The 17,975-nt window shown below is 40.7% G+C and overlaps 3 protein-coding genes across 4 annotated transcripts; all 3 read right to left on the minus strand.

The window, feature by feature from the left end:
* Nucleotides 1-2,248: 2,248 nt before the first annotated feature.
* LOC101463750 (alcohol dehydrogenase 1) lies at nt 2,249-5,677 on the minus strand. Of its 2 annotated transcripts, none has more exons than XM_004559326.5 (9): nt 5,612-5,677; nt 4,587-4,688; nt 4,331-4,472; nt 3,795-3,882; nt 3,364-3,577; nt 2,997-3,257; nt 2,702-2,834; nt 2,474-2,612; nt 2,249-2,373 (listed from the first exon to the last, which is right to left on the minus strand). In XM_004559326.5, the coding sequence occupies exons 1-9, from the start codon at nt 5,627-5,629 to the stop codon at nt 2,340-2,342; spliced, it is 1,131 nt and encodes a 376-aa protein (XP_004559383.1). In that variant the 5' UTR covers nt 5,630-5,677; the 3' UTR covers nt 2,249-2,339. The 2 variants fall into 2 exon arrangements, with proteins under 2 accessions (XP_004559383.1, XP_076733721.1); XM_076877606.1 differs by lacking the exon at nt 5,612-5,677 and adding an exon at nt 4,827-4,853.
* A 1,326-nt stretch (nt 5,678-7,003) lies between these two features.
* Nucleotides 7,004-11,150, minus strand: LOC101488040 (alcohol dehydrogenase 1). Its single transcript, XM_004559325.4, has 11 exons — nt 11,029-11,150; nt 9,675-9,694; nt 9,423-9,524; nt 9,130-9,271; nt 8,788-8,875; nt 8,476-8,695; nt 8,116-8,376; nt 7,831-7,963; nt 7,367-7,505; nt 7,253-7,287; nt 7,004-7,175 (listed from the first exon to the last, which is right to left on the minus strand). Exons 1-10 carry the CDS (start codon nt 11,126-11,128, stop codon nt 7,254-7,256), a joined length of 1,239 nt encoding a protein of 412 aa, XP_004559382.1. The 5' UTR covers nt 11,129-11,150; the 3' UTR covers nt 7,004-7,175; nt 7,253.
* Nucleotides 11,151-12,055: 905 nt separating this feature from the next.
* Nucleotides 12,056-16,724, minus strand: LOC101487772 (alcohol dehydrogenase 1). The gene is made up of 9 exons (XM_004559324.4): nt 16,567-16,724; nt 15,542-15,643; nt 13,910-14,051; nt 13,731-13,818; nt 13,409-13,628; nt 13,046-13,306; nt 12,807-12,939; nt 12,337-12,475; nt 12,056-12,243 (listed from the first exon to the last, which is right to left on the minus strand). Exons 1-9 carry the CDS (start codon nt 16,582-16,584, stop codon nt 12,210-12,212), a joined length of 1,137 nt encoding a protein of 378 aa, XP_004559381.1. The 5' UTR covers nt 16,585-16,724; the 3' UTR covers nt 12,056-12,209.
* Nucleotides 16,725-17,975: the final 1,251 nt, after the last annotated feature.

Here is a 17,975-nt window from a genome sequence, read left to right on the forward strand (position 1 = left end):
TATGCTGCAGGAAATGAACGGACGCACAAAGAACCCTAACGAACATTTGCAAAGACAGTATGTCTTTGTCCTGCTTTGCTCCCCTAACCTCAACCAGTCGTGGCAGATGGTCGCCCATCCGTGAGCCTGGTTCTGAGGGAGGTTTTCCTTCCCGCTGTTGCCATAGTGCTTGCTCATAGGGGGTAATATGATCTGGTCTTAACCTTGCAATGTAAGGCACCTTGATGCAGCTGTTGTTGTGATTTGGCACTATACAAATAAATTTAAAACTATTAAAACAAGAGCGTACACACCATAAGTAGGTGTGCTCAGTGCAGAGGCCCATGTTTAAGCCCCAACCAAGCCATGTGCTGCATGACTTAAAATTACATCTAAACTAAAGTGGTGATTTTCATGTTGCGCTAATTAATACTCCTCATATTATGTGGTTTACTAACCTAACCAGCTAATTGTTTAGCCAAATGAGAAGGAAAGAGCAAAAGATTGGAACGTTGACTTCCTACTGTCACCTATTATGCCCAGAGCTGTAGGAAGTGACCCAAAGAGCCAGCTGAGGTAGTTCAGGCACCTGACTAGGATGCTTCTTTGGTGACTGTCACTTAGATGTGGTTTTTGGGCATATCCAACAGGAAGGAGACACTAGCGTGATTAAAAAAAAAAGAAAAAAAAAAGTAAACACTATGAAAAACATAAAGCTTAACTTCATGACAAAATTTTGCAGGGTTAATTTTACAAACACTGCAGTGAGTCAATTTACTCTCTCAAAACCCAGTCCCACAAACAGCTCACAATTATGATAGGATCTAAAAAGAGGAAAAACAGAAAAAAGAAGTTTGTATGTCCAGCTTAATTATTGCTTAATTATTCTTGCTCTACTTCTGTACTTGCTGTACTTCTTTTTTTCTTCTTCCCCCCATTACCATACTGCTCACAGGTGAAAATCTAATTTATTTCATGTACTACACAAGCTTTTTCTAAGGAGACACCATCTCAGAAATAGCAAGAAAAGCTCTGCTTATTTCTGGAAGCAAGGCAGTCTAAGACTGAGTGCCTGCATCTGCATTCCACATGTTTTCCCCACACATGGAACACTTAAAAAAAAGAAAAAAAGAATTGCTTAATGGATGCATTTCTTAGACTGGGATTTCAGACAAACATAACTGGGTGAATACACCCACGAGGATGCTTGTCGAGCATAGGGAAAGTTGCACATTAATTGTCTGGGTCACTTTACTATAATTGCTAATGTTTGGAATGTTAGATTGACTGGTTACAGTAAACTGGCAAAATCTTTCCAGTATTATTCACTCTCAAAATTTCATTTGTCTCAAAGCAGTCAGATCAACACTGCATTTTTATAGCTGCCATGCTGAAGATTAAAATGGAGACATAATCTTGAAAGACTAATTAGTTTTCTATAACATGTATCCCACCAACAACCAAAAAGCAACAAACAATTCTACATGAAAAATGAAAGTGGTTGGAGTCACTTTTCAAAGTAATGAAATAGACAGTACATTTATTTGAATTTTAACCACCTATGCAGTTCATCAACAGGACTTCGTGTGATCACCTACAGAACTGCAGTACACTGTTAAACTGGAATGATTCAATGTGCAATAAATTAATATTTAGGATCAGTAGGGTTACCAATATTTAAATCTGATGGAGGTGCAGAAATGAAAACAAGACCGGCTGAGAGCCTAAATCGTGTCCCAGTCAGAAGAAACCAATTCTGTTGAAGAATGTAGAACAGCTGGCATAAGTAATTGGCTAAAGAAGGAAATGTATGCCTCACAATTTATTTGGTGCTGCCAGTCATAAGAGTGAATTTAATGCATTCAAAGGCAATTACATCACTTCTTCAATCTTTTATCATATGTAGGTTTTTTGGGTTAATTTTATAAAAATCTATTAATATTTGGTTAGCACAGTTGCCTCACAGCAAATAGATCCTGGATTTGAATGAAGTTTACATGTTCTCTTTGTGCCTGTGTGAGCACTCCATCTTCCTCCCACAGTCAAAAGACATGTATGTTGGGTGAACTTGTGATTCTAAATTTACTGTAGGTGTGAATGGTTAAGCAAGTCTGTTGGCTGTAAGCTGGCAACTTTTTCACCCCACCTTTCCAGCAGCTGGCAGCTAATAGGCCCCTTTAAGTACAGTTTAGTAGTGAAATCGTGGATATAGCCGAAGACACAGAACATGCAGCCCAAAAAAATGAGTACACACACACACACACACACATCCATCTGGGAGACCATTTATTTTACTCTTCAAACACTGATTAGTGTTCGCTGGTAGTAACTTTAGTGTTATTGAAGGCAGCACAGCAGCATTATTGTGGAGAAAATCTCATGACTGTGCGGATACTGTGGGGAAAAAGGAGAAAAGATTTGAGCAAAGTTTTGGTCTAATCTGTGTTGCTGTTGACTCAATAATGGAGGAGAAAGTATAGTAGAGCAAATCTACCTTTTACCGTTCTTCAACAGTTCAATGGCGTCGTTGACCTGGTCCACAGTCATGTTGTGAGTAATGAACTCATCCAGCATCACCTTCTTGTCCAGATATGCTTTAACCATCCTAGGAATGCCACCCTTACCCTTAAATCCTGATCCCCAAAAGACAAAACGACAAGCTGTAATGAATCTCAACATAAGCTTAATAAAGACACCGTAAGCTCCCTTATATTTATCTCACCTCCAAACAAGCACCCAGTCCATGTACGTCCAAGCATGAGATTAATAGGTCGGGTGGCTACGTCATGCAAGTCTGTCCATCCAACAATGACACTAACGCCCCAGCCTGCCACACAAGATTCCAAAGCACTGCGCTACATGGAGAAACAGCGGAGCAGCAGAATTGTATGTAGAAGGATACAAGGATATGTTAATGAAGGACTTCTTAAATAACCACTGCTGGAAAAGAGCAAGGTTTAGTTGACTTTTACTAAACTAGACATTTGATACTACCGAGTAGATTAAATCTTCCTCACCATGCATTCCACATTCCCAATACATTCCAGGGAGTAGTCCACACCTCCACCAGTCATCTCCATCAGCACTTGGCTGATGGGTTTATTGTGATCCTTGGGATTGACGAAGTCAGTAGCTCCAAACACTTTGGCCTTCTCAAACTTGTCTGGGTTGATGTCAACAGCGATAATCCTTTTGGCTCCTGCAGCCTTGCAACCCATGACTGCAGCCAAACCCACAGCTCCCAGACCAAACACGGCACAGGTGGAGCCCGGCTCAACCTGCAGGAAAGGAGACTGATCAAAACTGGACATAAAAATTAAATTAAACACCCCCAGCACAAAATGTCCAATTCCAATGGCTATTCCGTTAGCCCACCATACACACCTTAGCAGTATTAACAGCTGCCCCATATCCAGTGCAGACCCCACACCCAAGGAGGCAGACTTTATCCAGAGGAGCAGCCGGGTCGATTTTAACCACAGCCATCTGGTTCATCACAGTGTACTCAGAGAAGGTCCCAGTCCCCATAAATTGCTGCAGTTTCTGCCCCTTACAGGTAAGCCTGGAATGTTCTGTGCTTTTCTGGGCGTGCCTTTTCCTAAACAAGACATATTTGATGTTTTGGATTTTTTTTTATTTTTTATGCACAACTTTTAAAAGTATTCCTCTTGAAGGAATGAAATCAACAGTTACCTAGTTGATAAAAAGACGAGTAGTCGGAATACTTTCACAACATTTATATCTAGTCTGTAAAAAAGTGCAGCGCGTGTAAAAGCACATGAAAACTGAATAAGATGGCATGAAATGAGTCTCACATTGCTTCTTCACACCGGTTGGTCTTAGGACTCTTACAGAAGCGACATTCTCCACACTGGAGTAGGAAAAGAGGAATTACTTTGTCTCCTGGAAGACAGAAAGCATTGAGCCTCATTTACAGCATGTATACACAAATCCATACGTAACCCGTCAAACATTTCACATCCACAGAGGATGACAAACATTTCACATAGCACCTAACTTGTTTATGCTCCATGAACAAATTTAGGAGTGCTTCTGACCTTGCGTATGAACAAATTATGAAAGTCTGAACATTTTTAAACTCCATCCATTCCAGCATGAATTTGTTTTCAAAACACTGCAAGATAAAATATCCTTAAAATTCTAAAATATAAATTTCTTGTACAGAAAAGAACACTAAATGAAACATTACCTTTTTGTCTTATATAGTTGCTTGCATTTTTGTTGCAAATTTGTTACAGACTTTAGACACAGGATTGAGATGAGTCTTATTTCTCTCTTGCACAAAATGCAAATAAGCATATTTTTGGATGTTAAACAATCTCAAACAAACCTGGCTGAAATTCCGTCACTCCCAGCCCAACACTCTCTACAATGCCGGCTCCCTCATGACCGAGGATGGTTGGGAAGAGCGATTTGTCCAGACTCTCATAAAGGAAGTACAGGTCTGAATGGCACAGAGATGTTGCCACAATCTACAGCAAATATGACGGTAAAAGAAGCACTGAATGAGATTATAGGAGTTTAGTTGTAGAAAAGCGTAAAGAACATACATGCATACAAGAGCATCAAAGCCGGCTGCTTCTTACCTTAATGCGGACCTCATTGGCCTGGGGTGGGGCTACCTCTATTTCTTCAATCACCAGAGGCTTGCTGGATTCCCAGGCCACTGCTGCCTTGCACTTGATGACCTTAAATGTTACAATATTAAAATTATCCACCAAGGTCATTTCTGTAAACCAACTTAACAGAGCAGATGGAGAAATTTAAATAAAAATCTTTAAATATGCAATAAAGGAAATTATTAATCAGTGGCTGACCCCCCTTACCATTAGTGCCATTTCAAAAGTTTTGTAACAATGACCACTTACACCAGGGGTGTCCAACTCCAGGCGTCAAGGGCCGGTGCCCTGCAGGTTTTAGATCTCACCCTGGGTCAACACATCTGAATCAAATGATGAGTTCATTACCATGCTCCTGGAGAACTTCAAGACATGTTGAGGCAGTAATGTAGCCATTTAAATCAGCTGTGTCGGATCAAGAACACATCTAAAACCTGCAGGACATCGGCCCTTGACGCCTGGAGTTGGACACCCCTGACTTAGAGGGTCTACCCAGCACCACCGAGGTGGTCATTTTCACCCCATAGAAATTAATATCCAACCACATGCTGGCTGCCCTGGCAACACAATTTTAAGACACATTTTGTCATGAGCCTTAGAGGCAGATGTGGATGAGATGATAAACTTTGTTCAGTTTAAATAATTTTACAATATTAGTTTGTGTTTTTGTAGTTGGCTTTGAGGTTAATTTTAAATAGAAGATGATCTGTTTTTGATGCCTGCCTCACAGTTTCAATGCAGACTTTATTTCAGTGCAGCTATGCCACACATGACTCAATGTGACCCTTCCTGGTGGTTCTATTCTTAATAAATTAAGCAGTAAAATCAGTACAATACTACCATCTCAAGAGGAAAATATGATTTCGCTAAAATATGTGCAAAGCAAACCATTAAATCATAGCACATGTAAAGTGTTATGATATTCTTTCCTTTATAAAAAAAAAATAAAAATCTGCAAAAGTAATTGAAACACATTTAAATGATTTACTTACCTTACCAGCTGTGGCCATTTCTGCAACCAAATGAGGAAAACTCGACAGAAGAATGGACTTTAAATTCTGCGATGACGCATAAACATTTGTTGGTAGGGACTTCAGAGGTCAGGTTTACCCAGTACGGTTACGCAAGCATTTTATATGAGACTGTTTACAATCTGGGAATTACATGTACTTCCATTATTATAGTCAAGTTTCTGTCCAAAGGACAAGATGTACATGGTCTTACTGCCTCGGGGAATACTGCTCACCTGTGGTGGTATTGTGAAATCAGCACTTTTTACATGTACTTGCAGAATGACAAAAATTCCGTAATGCAAAAGTCTTTAGGTAATCCTAAAACTGTTGAACTATATTTTTAATTTCCAACGTGTCTCAGAATATCCAGACTACATAGCATACTATTTATGAAGAAAACCAAAACACACCACACCCATCCCAAATGCAGTATGCTGTCCTGTTATCACACTTCATTCTTGCAGTGCATGCAAGCCAGCAAGTGTTTCAGGACATTCCCAATGTGTCCTGAGTTAAAGAGGGTCAAAGGGGAATTGACAAGTTCACTCCAACATGTGACAACATGAGTAAACTAGAATATGGACTTAAGCTGAAGTTTCAGTCCCCACCCCCCCTGTAGGATGGCAAACTAAACCCTGGCTGAACACAGAAGCACAGATCTGCTCCTGATCCGGCTTCCTCCCACCGTCCAAAGACATGCAGCTTGTGGGGATAGGTTAATTGGATAATCCAAATTGCCACTAGGTGTGAATGTGCGAGTGAATGTGAATGGTTGTCTGTCCCTATGTGTTAGCCCTGCGACAGACTGGCGACCTGTCCAGGGTGTACCCCGCCTTTCGCCCCATGACAGCTGGGATAGGCTCCAGCGCCCCCCGCGACCCTGAAAAGGATAAGCGGAAGCGAATGGATGGATGGAATTTAGAACTATTAGTTTAAGTGTACAGTTGGTACTGAGTGGTCATGGCAGAAGATTGAAGCAAGTGCATATGAAGCCAGGATCTAAAGGATCTGAGGATAGGAATACAAATGGCAGATCTGTTTGGAATTCTGAAGTTGTGTTCACTGCCATAAGCAATTACATTAAAGTAGAAGTTAACAAGGGACATCTGTGACAAAACTAGCGGGATGACGACGGCACTCCCTGCTATGTTAAGTACATATTTATATTAGGCTGTGTGTAAATGTGAGCAGCAGTTATTAAATAGTCAAACTCTGCAATGCCTGAACTAATTGTTTTCAAAGTGTGTTAAACAAAAATAAACTTTAAAAGGCAATATTTGCACGAGTCTTAATGAAATGTGAGTCACTACATCTGGCACTATTCAATGCATTGCTTAATATATTGTACAACAAAAGCATAAACTACACAGATTTGTTTAAACCATTTATTTTGCTCTTTAAACAGTGTTTAGTTTATCTTATCAACACAGATTTCAACCATCCATGGATGTCTGATTCCCTTTATGCACAGTGTAGTGATGAGTTATTTTAGGGTTGTTGAATTCAGGACTGGAGTTTATTTTGTGGAGAAGCTCATGACCACCTGGATACAGAAAGAAGAATGATTAATGTGTCATTTAGTCGCCAGTGAGTGTAAATCTACCATTTGCTGCGTTTTACCTCATTCTGGACAAACACTCATAACTGTCCGGATGCTTTGAAATAAACAACACAAATTAGGTCTTCGTTTTGGACATCTAGTAATTAAGTTATGTCAGCTGAGGCTGTATGTACCATTTGCCTTGCTTCATTAGGTCAATGGCATCATTGATTTCATCCATAGTCATAGTGTGACTGATAAACTCATCCAGCTTCAGTTTCTTTTCCAGGTAGTCTTTCACCATCTTAGGAACAGCATCCTTACTTTTAAATCCTGACCCCACCCAAAGACACAAGTTAGAACGGCACTAACCAGTTTGTTACAACAGAAGATGCAAGAAATTATGCAGATCTCAGTCCAATTCATGACATGAATATGTCCAGCTGACTGGGGACCTCTCCAGGGAGTGCCCCGCTTCTTGCCTTATAACAGGTGGGCTGCATATCAAGCATACTTGAATCCTAATTTGGAGAAGCATGCCAGCTTAGACCACAAACAATTTGTTGTGAGCTGCCCATCAGATTTAATCACTCATGTGAAAATGTTGTACGCTGGTCCAGCCCACTAGAACTACTGGTTATGGTCACATTTGTCTCACCTCCAAACAGGCAGCCAGTCCATGTACGTCCCGAGGTGAGCTGAAGAGGTCGGGTGGTTACGTCTTGCATGTCTGTCAATCCCACGATCACACTGACACCCCAGCCTTTCACACAGGACTCCAAAGCACTGCGCTAGATGGAGAAATGGTAACAAGTCAGCAGAAGGATAGAAGTCACTGAAAAGACTAAACTGACTCAAGGTCTTTTGGGTTTTAAAAACAAAAAGGAAATAGTTTCACTTAATTCCCTCTATTGAGAATCTAAATTTCATAAAATTCCCCTACCATGCATTCCACATCACCAACACATTCCAGGGAGTAGTCCACACCTCCACCAGTCATCTCCATTAGCACTTGACTAATGGGTTTATTGTGATCCTTGGGATTGACGAAGTCAGTAGCTCCAAACTCCCTGGCTTTCTCAAACTTGTCTGGGTTGATGTCAACAACAATAATCCTTTTGGCTCCTGCAGCCTCACAGCCCATGACTGCAGCCAAACCCACAGCTCCCAGACCAAACACGGCACAGGTGGAGCCTGGCTCAACCTGCAGGAGATGATTTCAGTAAATGGGATTCATTTTGGATGAGTGCTTACAGGTCGTTACTAAAACAAAAAAACCTTTCAGTTCTAGCAGCATACACACCTTAGCAGTATTAACAGCTGCCCCATACCCAGTGCAGACCCCACACCCAAGGAGGCAGACTTTATCCAGAGGAGCATCAGGGTCAATCTTAGCCACAGCCATCTGATGAGCCACAGTGTACTCAGAGAAGGTGCTGATTCCCATAAACTGCCGCAGCTTCTGCCCATTACAGGTTAACCTGGACTTTTCCAGTGCCATTTCTTTTGAACCCATTCTAGTCCTGAACAAGATAGAGGGGAAACATGAACCTCAAGAGTACGCATCAGCACATGGTGGCAATGAGAGGTGAGAATAAAGCAAGATTGTACTCACCAAATTACGTCACACTGGTTTGTCTTAGGGCTCTTACAGAAGCGACATTCTCCACACTGAGGAAGGTAGAGGGGAATCACCTTGTCTCCTGAGGAAAAATAAATGGTCACACGTTCTGCTTTGGCGTATTAACCGAGTGCCCGCTTATGGACCACATTTACTTGGATTGAGAATTTAAAAATTTGAACATCACAATTTACAATTAAAACCACCCTTTGGACAAAGGCAATCAAGTCTCTTCCTAAAACCAACCTGAACACCATGGGAACAGCTGTGGCTGATGTCAGGGTCAATCTCTTGTTCACGGAGAGAAGTTTAATTTGTTCAAAGTTAAAAACTGACCTGGCTGAAATTCTGTGACTCCAGGCCCAACACTCTCGACAATGCCGGCCGCCTCGTGGCCAAGGACGACTGGGAAAAATTCCTTCTCCACAACCTTCAACAGGCAGTACAGGTCTGAATGGCACAGCGCTGTTGAAACAATCTGTAACCACGGGAATAATAATCAAATCCAAAGTCAAGGTTGTTTCTGGTGAATCTTCTGGTAAAACAGGAACTTTATGGAGGTACTACATTGCTCCAGGATCATTTCAGAGGATGAGAGGGCCTGCAAGTCTTGAAAGTGGACGTCTCACCTTGATGCGGACCTCATTGGCCTGGGGTGGTGCTACCTCTATCTCCTCAATCACCACAGGCTGCTGGGGCTCCCAGGCTACTACTGCCTTGCACTTGATGACCTAAAGGGGAAGTTGGAGGAAGAAGAAAATTTCAAGTCCAATGCACATGATTAAATTACTATAATTAGCCTCCATTAGCCTTTTTCAGCCTTAATTTTGAAAAATGAAAAATTATAGAAGGAAATAAAAGAAAGGAAATTTTACACTTACATTACCAGCAGTGGTCATTTCTGTAACAAAAAAGGTGGAGAGATGGACTTGAGTAGTTACAAGTAGTGTGACAGCAGTTCATGGGGACACAAACTTATAATTTTCCTCTGTATTAGCAGTGTTAGTTCAAAATTAAAACCAATCAATAACCCAGCAGAGTTCTCATATCAGAGAGCTTGTGATGCTTTCAAATGTTGTGAACGGTGTTCTTTTGAATGAAACTAGAGGGGGTGGGGCTTGTTTATAGCTAGACTTTAACTCATTTACCCAACTACTACCATTAACCAGTTAGGTTAAACAGACGTGGCTTCAAATACAAATGTTCCCCACATATGACATCCAAGCTTTATAATTAACCTGTATGTTATGCGTTTTGTAAACTAAACCATGCTGAAGTCAATTTGGTTCCAAACTTTAAAATGTGGATTTAAAAAACAAAAACTCTTCAAACCATGTTTGCAACATTTGCAAACCAGTTCCATCTAAATGTGAAATATAGGTGTTAAACCAAAAAGTTGAATTTTAAATGTAAGGTTAAATCTAAACTCATCTTTTGCAATAACGCGACGATTTGAGGGCCAGTCTGTAAATGAATTGTCTAATCTTAATCTTAAATTGATTTCAAAGATGTTTTGAATCCAGGATGCAGACAGGTTGATTTGGAGAGGTACAATATTTGTTATCAAATCAGTCTAAAGCTTCAGATTTTCCACTGAGAGGTTAAAGGAGGCCTGACTGGGTCTGAACACCACACACGCATGAGTACACTGTAGCTTTGACTCAATCTGCAGTGGCTTTAATCCCAGTTACATTAAAGCTGATTTACATTTAATTAGATTCAATTTCTTTAAACTCAAATGTAATCATCAATCATGTGGTTCTTTATTTGTTAATAAAATTTAAAGTAGGGTAAATTATAACTGGGAAGACAAGGAACCCAAAAAGCTTTCCATTGTCCCCTCTAATTCTTTAAGTTAAAATGCTACATAGGCCACATTAAAAGGATACCATTTCACTTAGGATGGATTTGCTTCACTTAACTCAGGAGGAACACAGGTGTTGAAACTCACTCTGATCAACCTTTCTAGAACAAGGTCACTTATTTCAGAGTTACTCGACTCATCTTACTAGTTTATAATGAAACATGAGCTGGCTTGGGTTACCATGTTGAAACAATGATTCTGAGTTCCCACTGCTTAGAAAACCTCTAACATTACTGGCAGCATTTCAGAAATGCACAACAACACAGCAATGAAGGAGAGATCAGTTAAACGAGTTCAGCCAGCTAATTTTTGCTTTTCCAGGGCAGAACGAGACCGTAAACACAATCACAAAGAAAGCAACTTGCACATACCTGAAGGAAATAGCGGGTCTACAACAGGTGGGAAACAACGGATGCTCCAAGGTGCAGGGTGGTAATTAAGGGCTGGCCAATATTCGCTTTGCAGCTGCATTTTCCTTATAAGGAAAGCGGCTAATGAGGCATGCCTAAATGAGCTGACCTGGAACGTTAAAATGACTCAAAGTCCGACTGCAAATAATGTATAATAATAATAATCATCATCATCATCATCATCACCATCATCATAATTGATGGGAGTTTATTCTAAGCTAAGCTATCTATCAAGTACAAAAATAAAAAAAATAAATATATAAATATAATATGAATTTAATATGAATCTACAGTGAAAGACAGTTTTGTTTGTTTTGTTTTTTCATCCAACAACCCCAGAAAAATGACTCAGGACAGTATTTCTGAATGCACAGTACGATGGTGGCTCAGTGATTACCTCAATCGCCCAACAAGAAGTTGGCCCTGGGTTCAAACCTGTCGAAGACCCTTCTGCACATGTTCTCTTTGTGCTTCCTCTAGAACTCCAGGAACTGTTACTGAAAAGAAGGCTAAGTAATTCTGTCTGGATGGGTACTTTTGCAAATAAAAGTTCAATATAAAAGGAAAAACTGCATCATTCAGCCAAACAAATGCATCTTAGTGCATTCGTGTATAACCCCTGTCAATATTTGAAGCAAGAATCTGAGTGAGAAAATATAAAAGGCTTTCTAAAGGGGTTTATAGGAGAAAGTTAATAGCTTTAACTCTTTTAGCTGAAATATTGCCTCCTTTTGATGTTACCAGGAAAGTAGTGCAACAGGCAGAAATAGCTGTGGTAATAAATCCATGATCTCATCACTAGTAGTGTAATTTCAACACTGTTTGCCAACCTAAGTACATATAGTTGATTAGACAAGTCTGTAAATCTAAACTGACTAGAAAGCTTGTGCCACACTACAACCAGTGAAATAGTGAACTGAATTACAGCCTCTGCACCGACTTATAAAATAACACAACCAAATCTGATCAGAAGTGAGGAAACCAGTCATCTGTTAAAACCATTTATTTTGCTGCACAATCACTCCTCAGATTTTGATCATGTGAACACTGATGATAATTCTTACAAACACAATCTGCACATAATCTGTTGAATGGTGTTCACTGTAGAGCATGGCTTCAGATTACTGAGGAATGAAGTGGTCTTACTGTGGAGAAACACTCAGAACTGTCCGGATGCTGGGAAACAAATACAAAGCACAAATTAGAAGACTTGCACCTATTAGTTTTTCATTTTTGCATCTAGTTAGTAATAATTGAGAAAGTATGTACCATTTGCCGTGCTTCATCAGTTCAATGGCATCGTTGACCTGGTCCAAAGTCATTTTATGAGTGATGAACTCATCCAGCTTCACCTTCTTGTTCAGGTAAGCTTTAACCATCTCAGGGACGCCATCCTTACTTTTAAATCCTGAGCCCCAGATATAAAAAGCATATTATAACATCAATTAGTCTTTTCTCACTTCAAGCCTTCTGGCCACTGTCACAGCACAGGAGGTACTGTTCCTGGTAATTTGGTGTGTGAAACCAATTATGGAAAATGTGCAGATGTTTGAATGTGCTGAATACAACCTGGTGCTTTTCAAAGTTCTGCACTCAATGTGCTGATGTAAAGCTGAAGAAAGTTAGATGCATATGGATGCAGAAACACCTCCCCAAAACTGGAAGCTGTGCTCAGTAATGCTGCGGTGGTGGTTACATTAAATTACATTAGTTAGTGTGGATGATCACATGTGCCTCACCTCCAAACAAAGAGCCCTTCCATGTACGTCCAGCAATGAGCTGAATGGGTCGGGCTGCAAAGTCGTGGAGATCAGTCCAGCCAACCAGCACGCTGACACCCCAGCCTTTGATACAAGACTCCAAGGCACTGCGCTACATGATAAAACCAGCCAAATGTCAGCTGACTTGTAAACATAGGGTTCTTGACCATATTTACAAACTGATCCAGTCTTTATTCGAATTTGTCAGTCTGCCTCACCATGACTGCCACGTTCCCGACACATTCCAGGGAGTAGTCCACACCTCCACCAGTCATCTCAGCCAAAACTTCATTGATGGGTTTGTTGTGATCCTTTGGGTTCACAAACTCAGTGGCTCCAAACACTTTGGCCTTCTCAAACTTGTCTGGATTGATGTCAACAGCGATAATCCTTTTGGCTCCTGCAGCCTTGCAGCCCATGACTGCAGCCAAACCCACAGCTCCCAGACCAAACACGGCACAGGTGGAGCCCGGCTCAACCTGGAGGAAAAAAAAACAGTCAGTTTGGATACTCTGGACTTGTTAAGACTTCATACAGTAACAAACATCAATCTTCGCCTGCTGTCAAACTTACATACACACCTTAGCAGTATTAACAGCTGCCCCATATCCAGTGCAGACCCCACACCCAAGGAGGCAGACTTTGTCCAGAGGAGCAGCCGGGTCGATCTTAGCCACAGCCATCTGGTTCATCACAGTGTACTCAGAGAAGGTGCTGGTCCCCATAAACTGCAGCACCTTCTTCCCCTTACAGGTGAACCTGGATTCTGCTAAAGCCATCACATCATGACTATCAGCAGCCCTGTACAGAAAACATTGGTTAAAAAATATAGTACTTTGTGGCAGAGGGTACATATAAAACAAATTCTACGATTAAGCGAAATTAAGAAAACTATTAACTCACCAGCCTTTTTCACACTGATTGGTCTTAGGATTCTTACAGAAGCGACATTCCCGACACTGGGAGATGAACAGAGGGATCACCTTGTCTCCTAAAATTCAAAAACAAGGCTGAGAATGCTGCATCTTACAGAGACCACCTGGTGAACATGACAAGACAGACAAATGAAAGCTTTAACTGACCTGGCTGAAACTCAGTAACGCCGGGGCCAACGCTCTCTACTATGCCAGCTCCCTCGTGTCCAAGCACTGCTGGGAAGCCATCTTTGTGCATACCCTCAAAAAGGTGGTACAGGTCAGTGTGGCACACTCCAGTTGCAACGATCTGCATGAGAACACAGATGATTGTTTCTTTTGGACACTTGAAGAGTTTGGCTTGTGGTTTTATCTGTGCAGTTTGCTAAGCTTTTTACCTGACATAGCAAGAATGTGAAAGAAATGGAAACGCAAGGGAATGGATAAAACTCTGTCTTTTGCTATATACCAGAAATACACCCAAAATGAGGAAGCATTTTGTTAAATAAGAACATTTCTGGGGTTAAAATTTCCCCCGGATGTTATTAGGTCTTTATCCGAGTCCAGTGGCTAACATCTCTGTCCTGATTTTTCATGGACTTTTAGAGATTAAATACAGTGGCTACACCCCATCAAACCTGGTCAGACATGGTTATTCTTTGTGGTAAAAGGTGTCCAAGTCCCACAGTTTCTTTTGTCATACTGTGTGGATAGTGTACTGCAATTCCATAATGACTAGTTAAAAAAAAAAACTGCTCACTGTCGCCTACAGCTTTTAGCCTTAGAATCATTTTGAACAGTATTAAATGGTATAGAACCAACAAGTACTACTGAAAGACAATATTTTTCATATCTGCTCCCATCAGAGATTCAGTTTTTAGATGATAGCCTCATTTGCTAGCTAATGATAGCTGATAAAAAGCTGCATTAGTATACTTTATTAGAGCTAAAGGCAAGATCTACTGTGTGACATTGTAGGTCTCATCTCTGCATCTCTGTGCCTCTTGTCAGTCAACTGGACATGAAATCTTGGAGAAGATGAGCCTGGAATTACTTTAAGATCCTAAAAAGGAGCTAAGAGTTATTTTACAAACAGTCTGCAGAGCATCTGATGGTATTCTGACTGCATTTCACATTGAAATGTGCTGACATGTCACTAAACAATGTTGAGCAACATTTTGAAAGGAACGTAATTTCACTGGGTCTGACTGACATCATACGTCCGCAAGTAAACACTGTCTTATTTGTCTGATCTACAGGGTGGGGCAACCAAGCACACCATTGGTTTTTTTTGTGACATTACCAATAAGTTTGATGTGTCACATGGCCCTCTTCCTATTGAAAAAACAAAAGTTGTATCCAAGATGGCCGACTTCTAAACGGCCACCATGGTCACCACCCATCTTGAGGAGTTTGCCCCCTCACATATACTAATGTGCCACAAACAGGACTTTAATATCACCAACCATTCCCATGTTATTACAGTGTATCCATATAAATGGCCCACCCTGTATATTTTTTTATGTCTATTTTTGTCACCTGCACTTTGTCCTTGTCAGGTTACAGCTGATTTGAATATTTGAATATTAGCTAAGAAGTGGAGATTCTGCTCTTTAGTTATCCGAGTTTTTATCTTTCAGATTTTTCACTTTTGCCTTATTACCCATTTTTTGTGTTTCACCATGAGAAACAGTTTCCTGCAACTTTTGCTTAGATTAGAACCCACTATTATGATTCCTTTCATTCACCAACACAAGTGCACTAAGAGATATCTGTGAATGTGTGTGTGTCGATTCTCACCTTGATCCGGACCTCATTGGCCTGAGGTGGGGCTACCTCAATCTCCTCAATCACCATAGGCTTGTTTGGCTCCCAGGCCACTGCTGCCTTGCACTTGATGACCTAAAGTGGCAGCGTGAAATGTCACATTTTTGGGGTGCTGCTGAACTATACCAAGATGGGTTTCTGGAGAGTTATGACAAGCACCTACTCATGTAGCATTTGTAATTTGAAGTGCATTAATGCCTGCCTGGCACAACTCGAGAAATTTCAAACATCTTTAAATTATACTATTCAACTGGTGCAAGCAAGAGTTTGTGCAAAAGAGCCACTGTTTAACAGCAGATTGGTTTTAATAGTTCAGATAAGGCTTTTCCTGCAGAAGGGCAAACATCATATGACAAGGAACAGTCTAAAGTCCATGTCTCATTTAGCAAATGTAGTAAATGTAGACTCTGGAAATTGAATAACACAAAATAAACCATTCACTAAATCACATGTTGTTACATTACATAAATAAAGGGGCTTTTTTGGTCATTATTTTTGAATTCCCTGCACTAAATTCTTGGGCATGCGCCATACTTTTCTTTTGGCCTTCCACAGCAGCATCCTTGCCAAAATTTGCAGTTGCACAAAACTGTCTCGATGGCTTGAAAGTGCATTCCAAGTCAAAATAGGAAACGCAATATTTCACAGATGTATTTCATCACAGTTTTATTGCAATCAAAGTAGTAACTCTAGGCTGGGCTTAGTGGAATAAACATGCATGTGTAAAAGGATATAGGTTAACAACTGCTCAACTGCCCTGAAACCCTTATCTGTAACACTTTCGGCTATTACAGTGTTCATGACACACCCACCCACACTTAGACACAGAGGTACAGCAAAATACATTTCAACCAAGTACAATATTTTAATGTGAGGTTTGCAACAAAATTTTTTGAAACAACAAAACAAAAACAAACAAACAAACAAACAAACAAACAAACCCACATTAAAACATTAAAGCTGTAAATGAGGCCTCCCATGTGGAATTATGTACCTACCTTACCAGCGGTGGACATTTCTGCAACTATGACAGAGTCACAAAAAAGTTGAAAGCAACAGGAGCTGCAGGACTGGAGTCAGAGAAACTTGCTTGGACTTGCTGCTAAAATACTACAGCTGGAGAGGGAGTTATGCAACCACCAGATGGGCAGGGACTTTTCAATGATTGCAAACTGAAAACGTTTTTTCTTCTTCCCTTGCTTAAACTCATATGGAGAATAGATATGGAGGCTGCTATGTTTGCACAAACAACCCACAGTCAACACAGATGATAATAAATCATGGAAAAACTCACTTTTGTACTGCGTTTATCAAAAACTATGACAACTTACAGAGCTACCTGACGCTGTATTTCTGTTATTTTGTTTGAGTGGCCATCGTGAGTCATTTATGCTGAATGGCATAAAAATTTACATTCATTTCTTTATAATTACACAGTTTATGACACTCAACAACAATCATCACAATGACAAATCCACTGAATTGTTCTATAATTTTGAAAACTTTATATAGTATGTCAAGGAGGTGAAAGATTTCGGTGGCACTCAGGCTTCACATTCACAGTTTGGAAATTTGACAGATGATTTCTTAGTCAACTGTACAATCACAGGTGCGTAACAGTAAGTTGGCACATTAGAAATGTTATCTTTTGGATTTGTGTACAATGTAACTGGACTTTAGTAACAGTTCTAGATATTGCATCAGCCCTTTAGTCTTATATAGATAAAGGTCAATATACAAGTCTTTGAGAGAACTCCCATCATAAACTTTATAATTATCAACTACCCTTCTGAAGACCTTGAAATAAAACTTGCTACAAACTCTCAAGCTCATTCCAGTCCAGGCTGTCAGTTATCTGTACCCCCAGAAAATCCCTGGTGACTACCTCAACAGCACTGTTGTCATTGATGAGAGTTTTGTCCTGAATTCGATGATCATCTCCTTGGTCTTCTTGACGTTTCGGAACAGATTGTTAGCACTGCACAGATCCACGGCTTCACCTTGTCTCTATAGGACAGGTCGCTGTTGTCCCTAATGAGACCCACCACTGTTGTGTCATGTGCATACTTGATGATGTGACTAGAAGCAGATGCAGCACTGGAGTCATGTGTCACAGCGTGAACAGCAGTGGGCTCAGGACACAGACCTGAGTGGAGCCGGTGGAGCCGATGGAGATGGAGATGCTGTTTCCCATTCGCTGACTGAGGTCTGTTGGTGAGGAAGTCCAGCAGCCAGTTAACCATGGGAGTGCTGACTGTTTTCTACTCCAGATGTACCAAGCTCAGGTGGAGAACAGAGGAAATGGCGTCCTCTGGAGAGCGGTTTGGCTGGTAAGCAAACTGGAATCGGTCAAATATGGGAGGCATTAAAGATATGTAGTCCTTTACCAACTTCTCGAAGTTCTTCA

Source organism: Maylandia zebra, linkage group LG19, assembly GCF_041146795.1.
Source record: "Maylandia zebra isolate NMK-2024a linkage group LG19, Mzebra_GT3a, whole genome shotgun sequence".
Taxonomy (NCBI): Eukaryota; Metazoa; Chordata; class Actinopteri; order Cichliformes; family Cichlidae; genus Maylandia; species Maylandia zebra.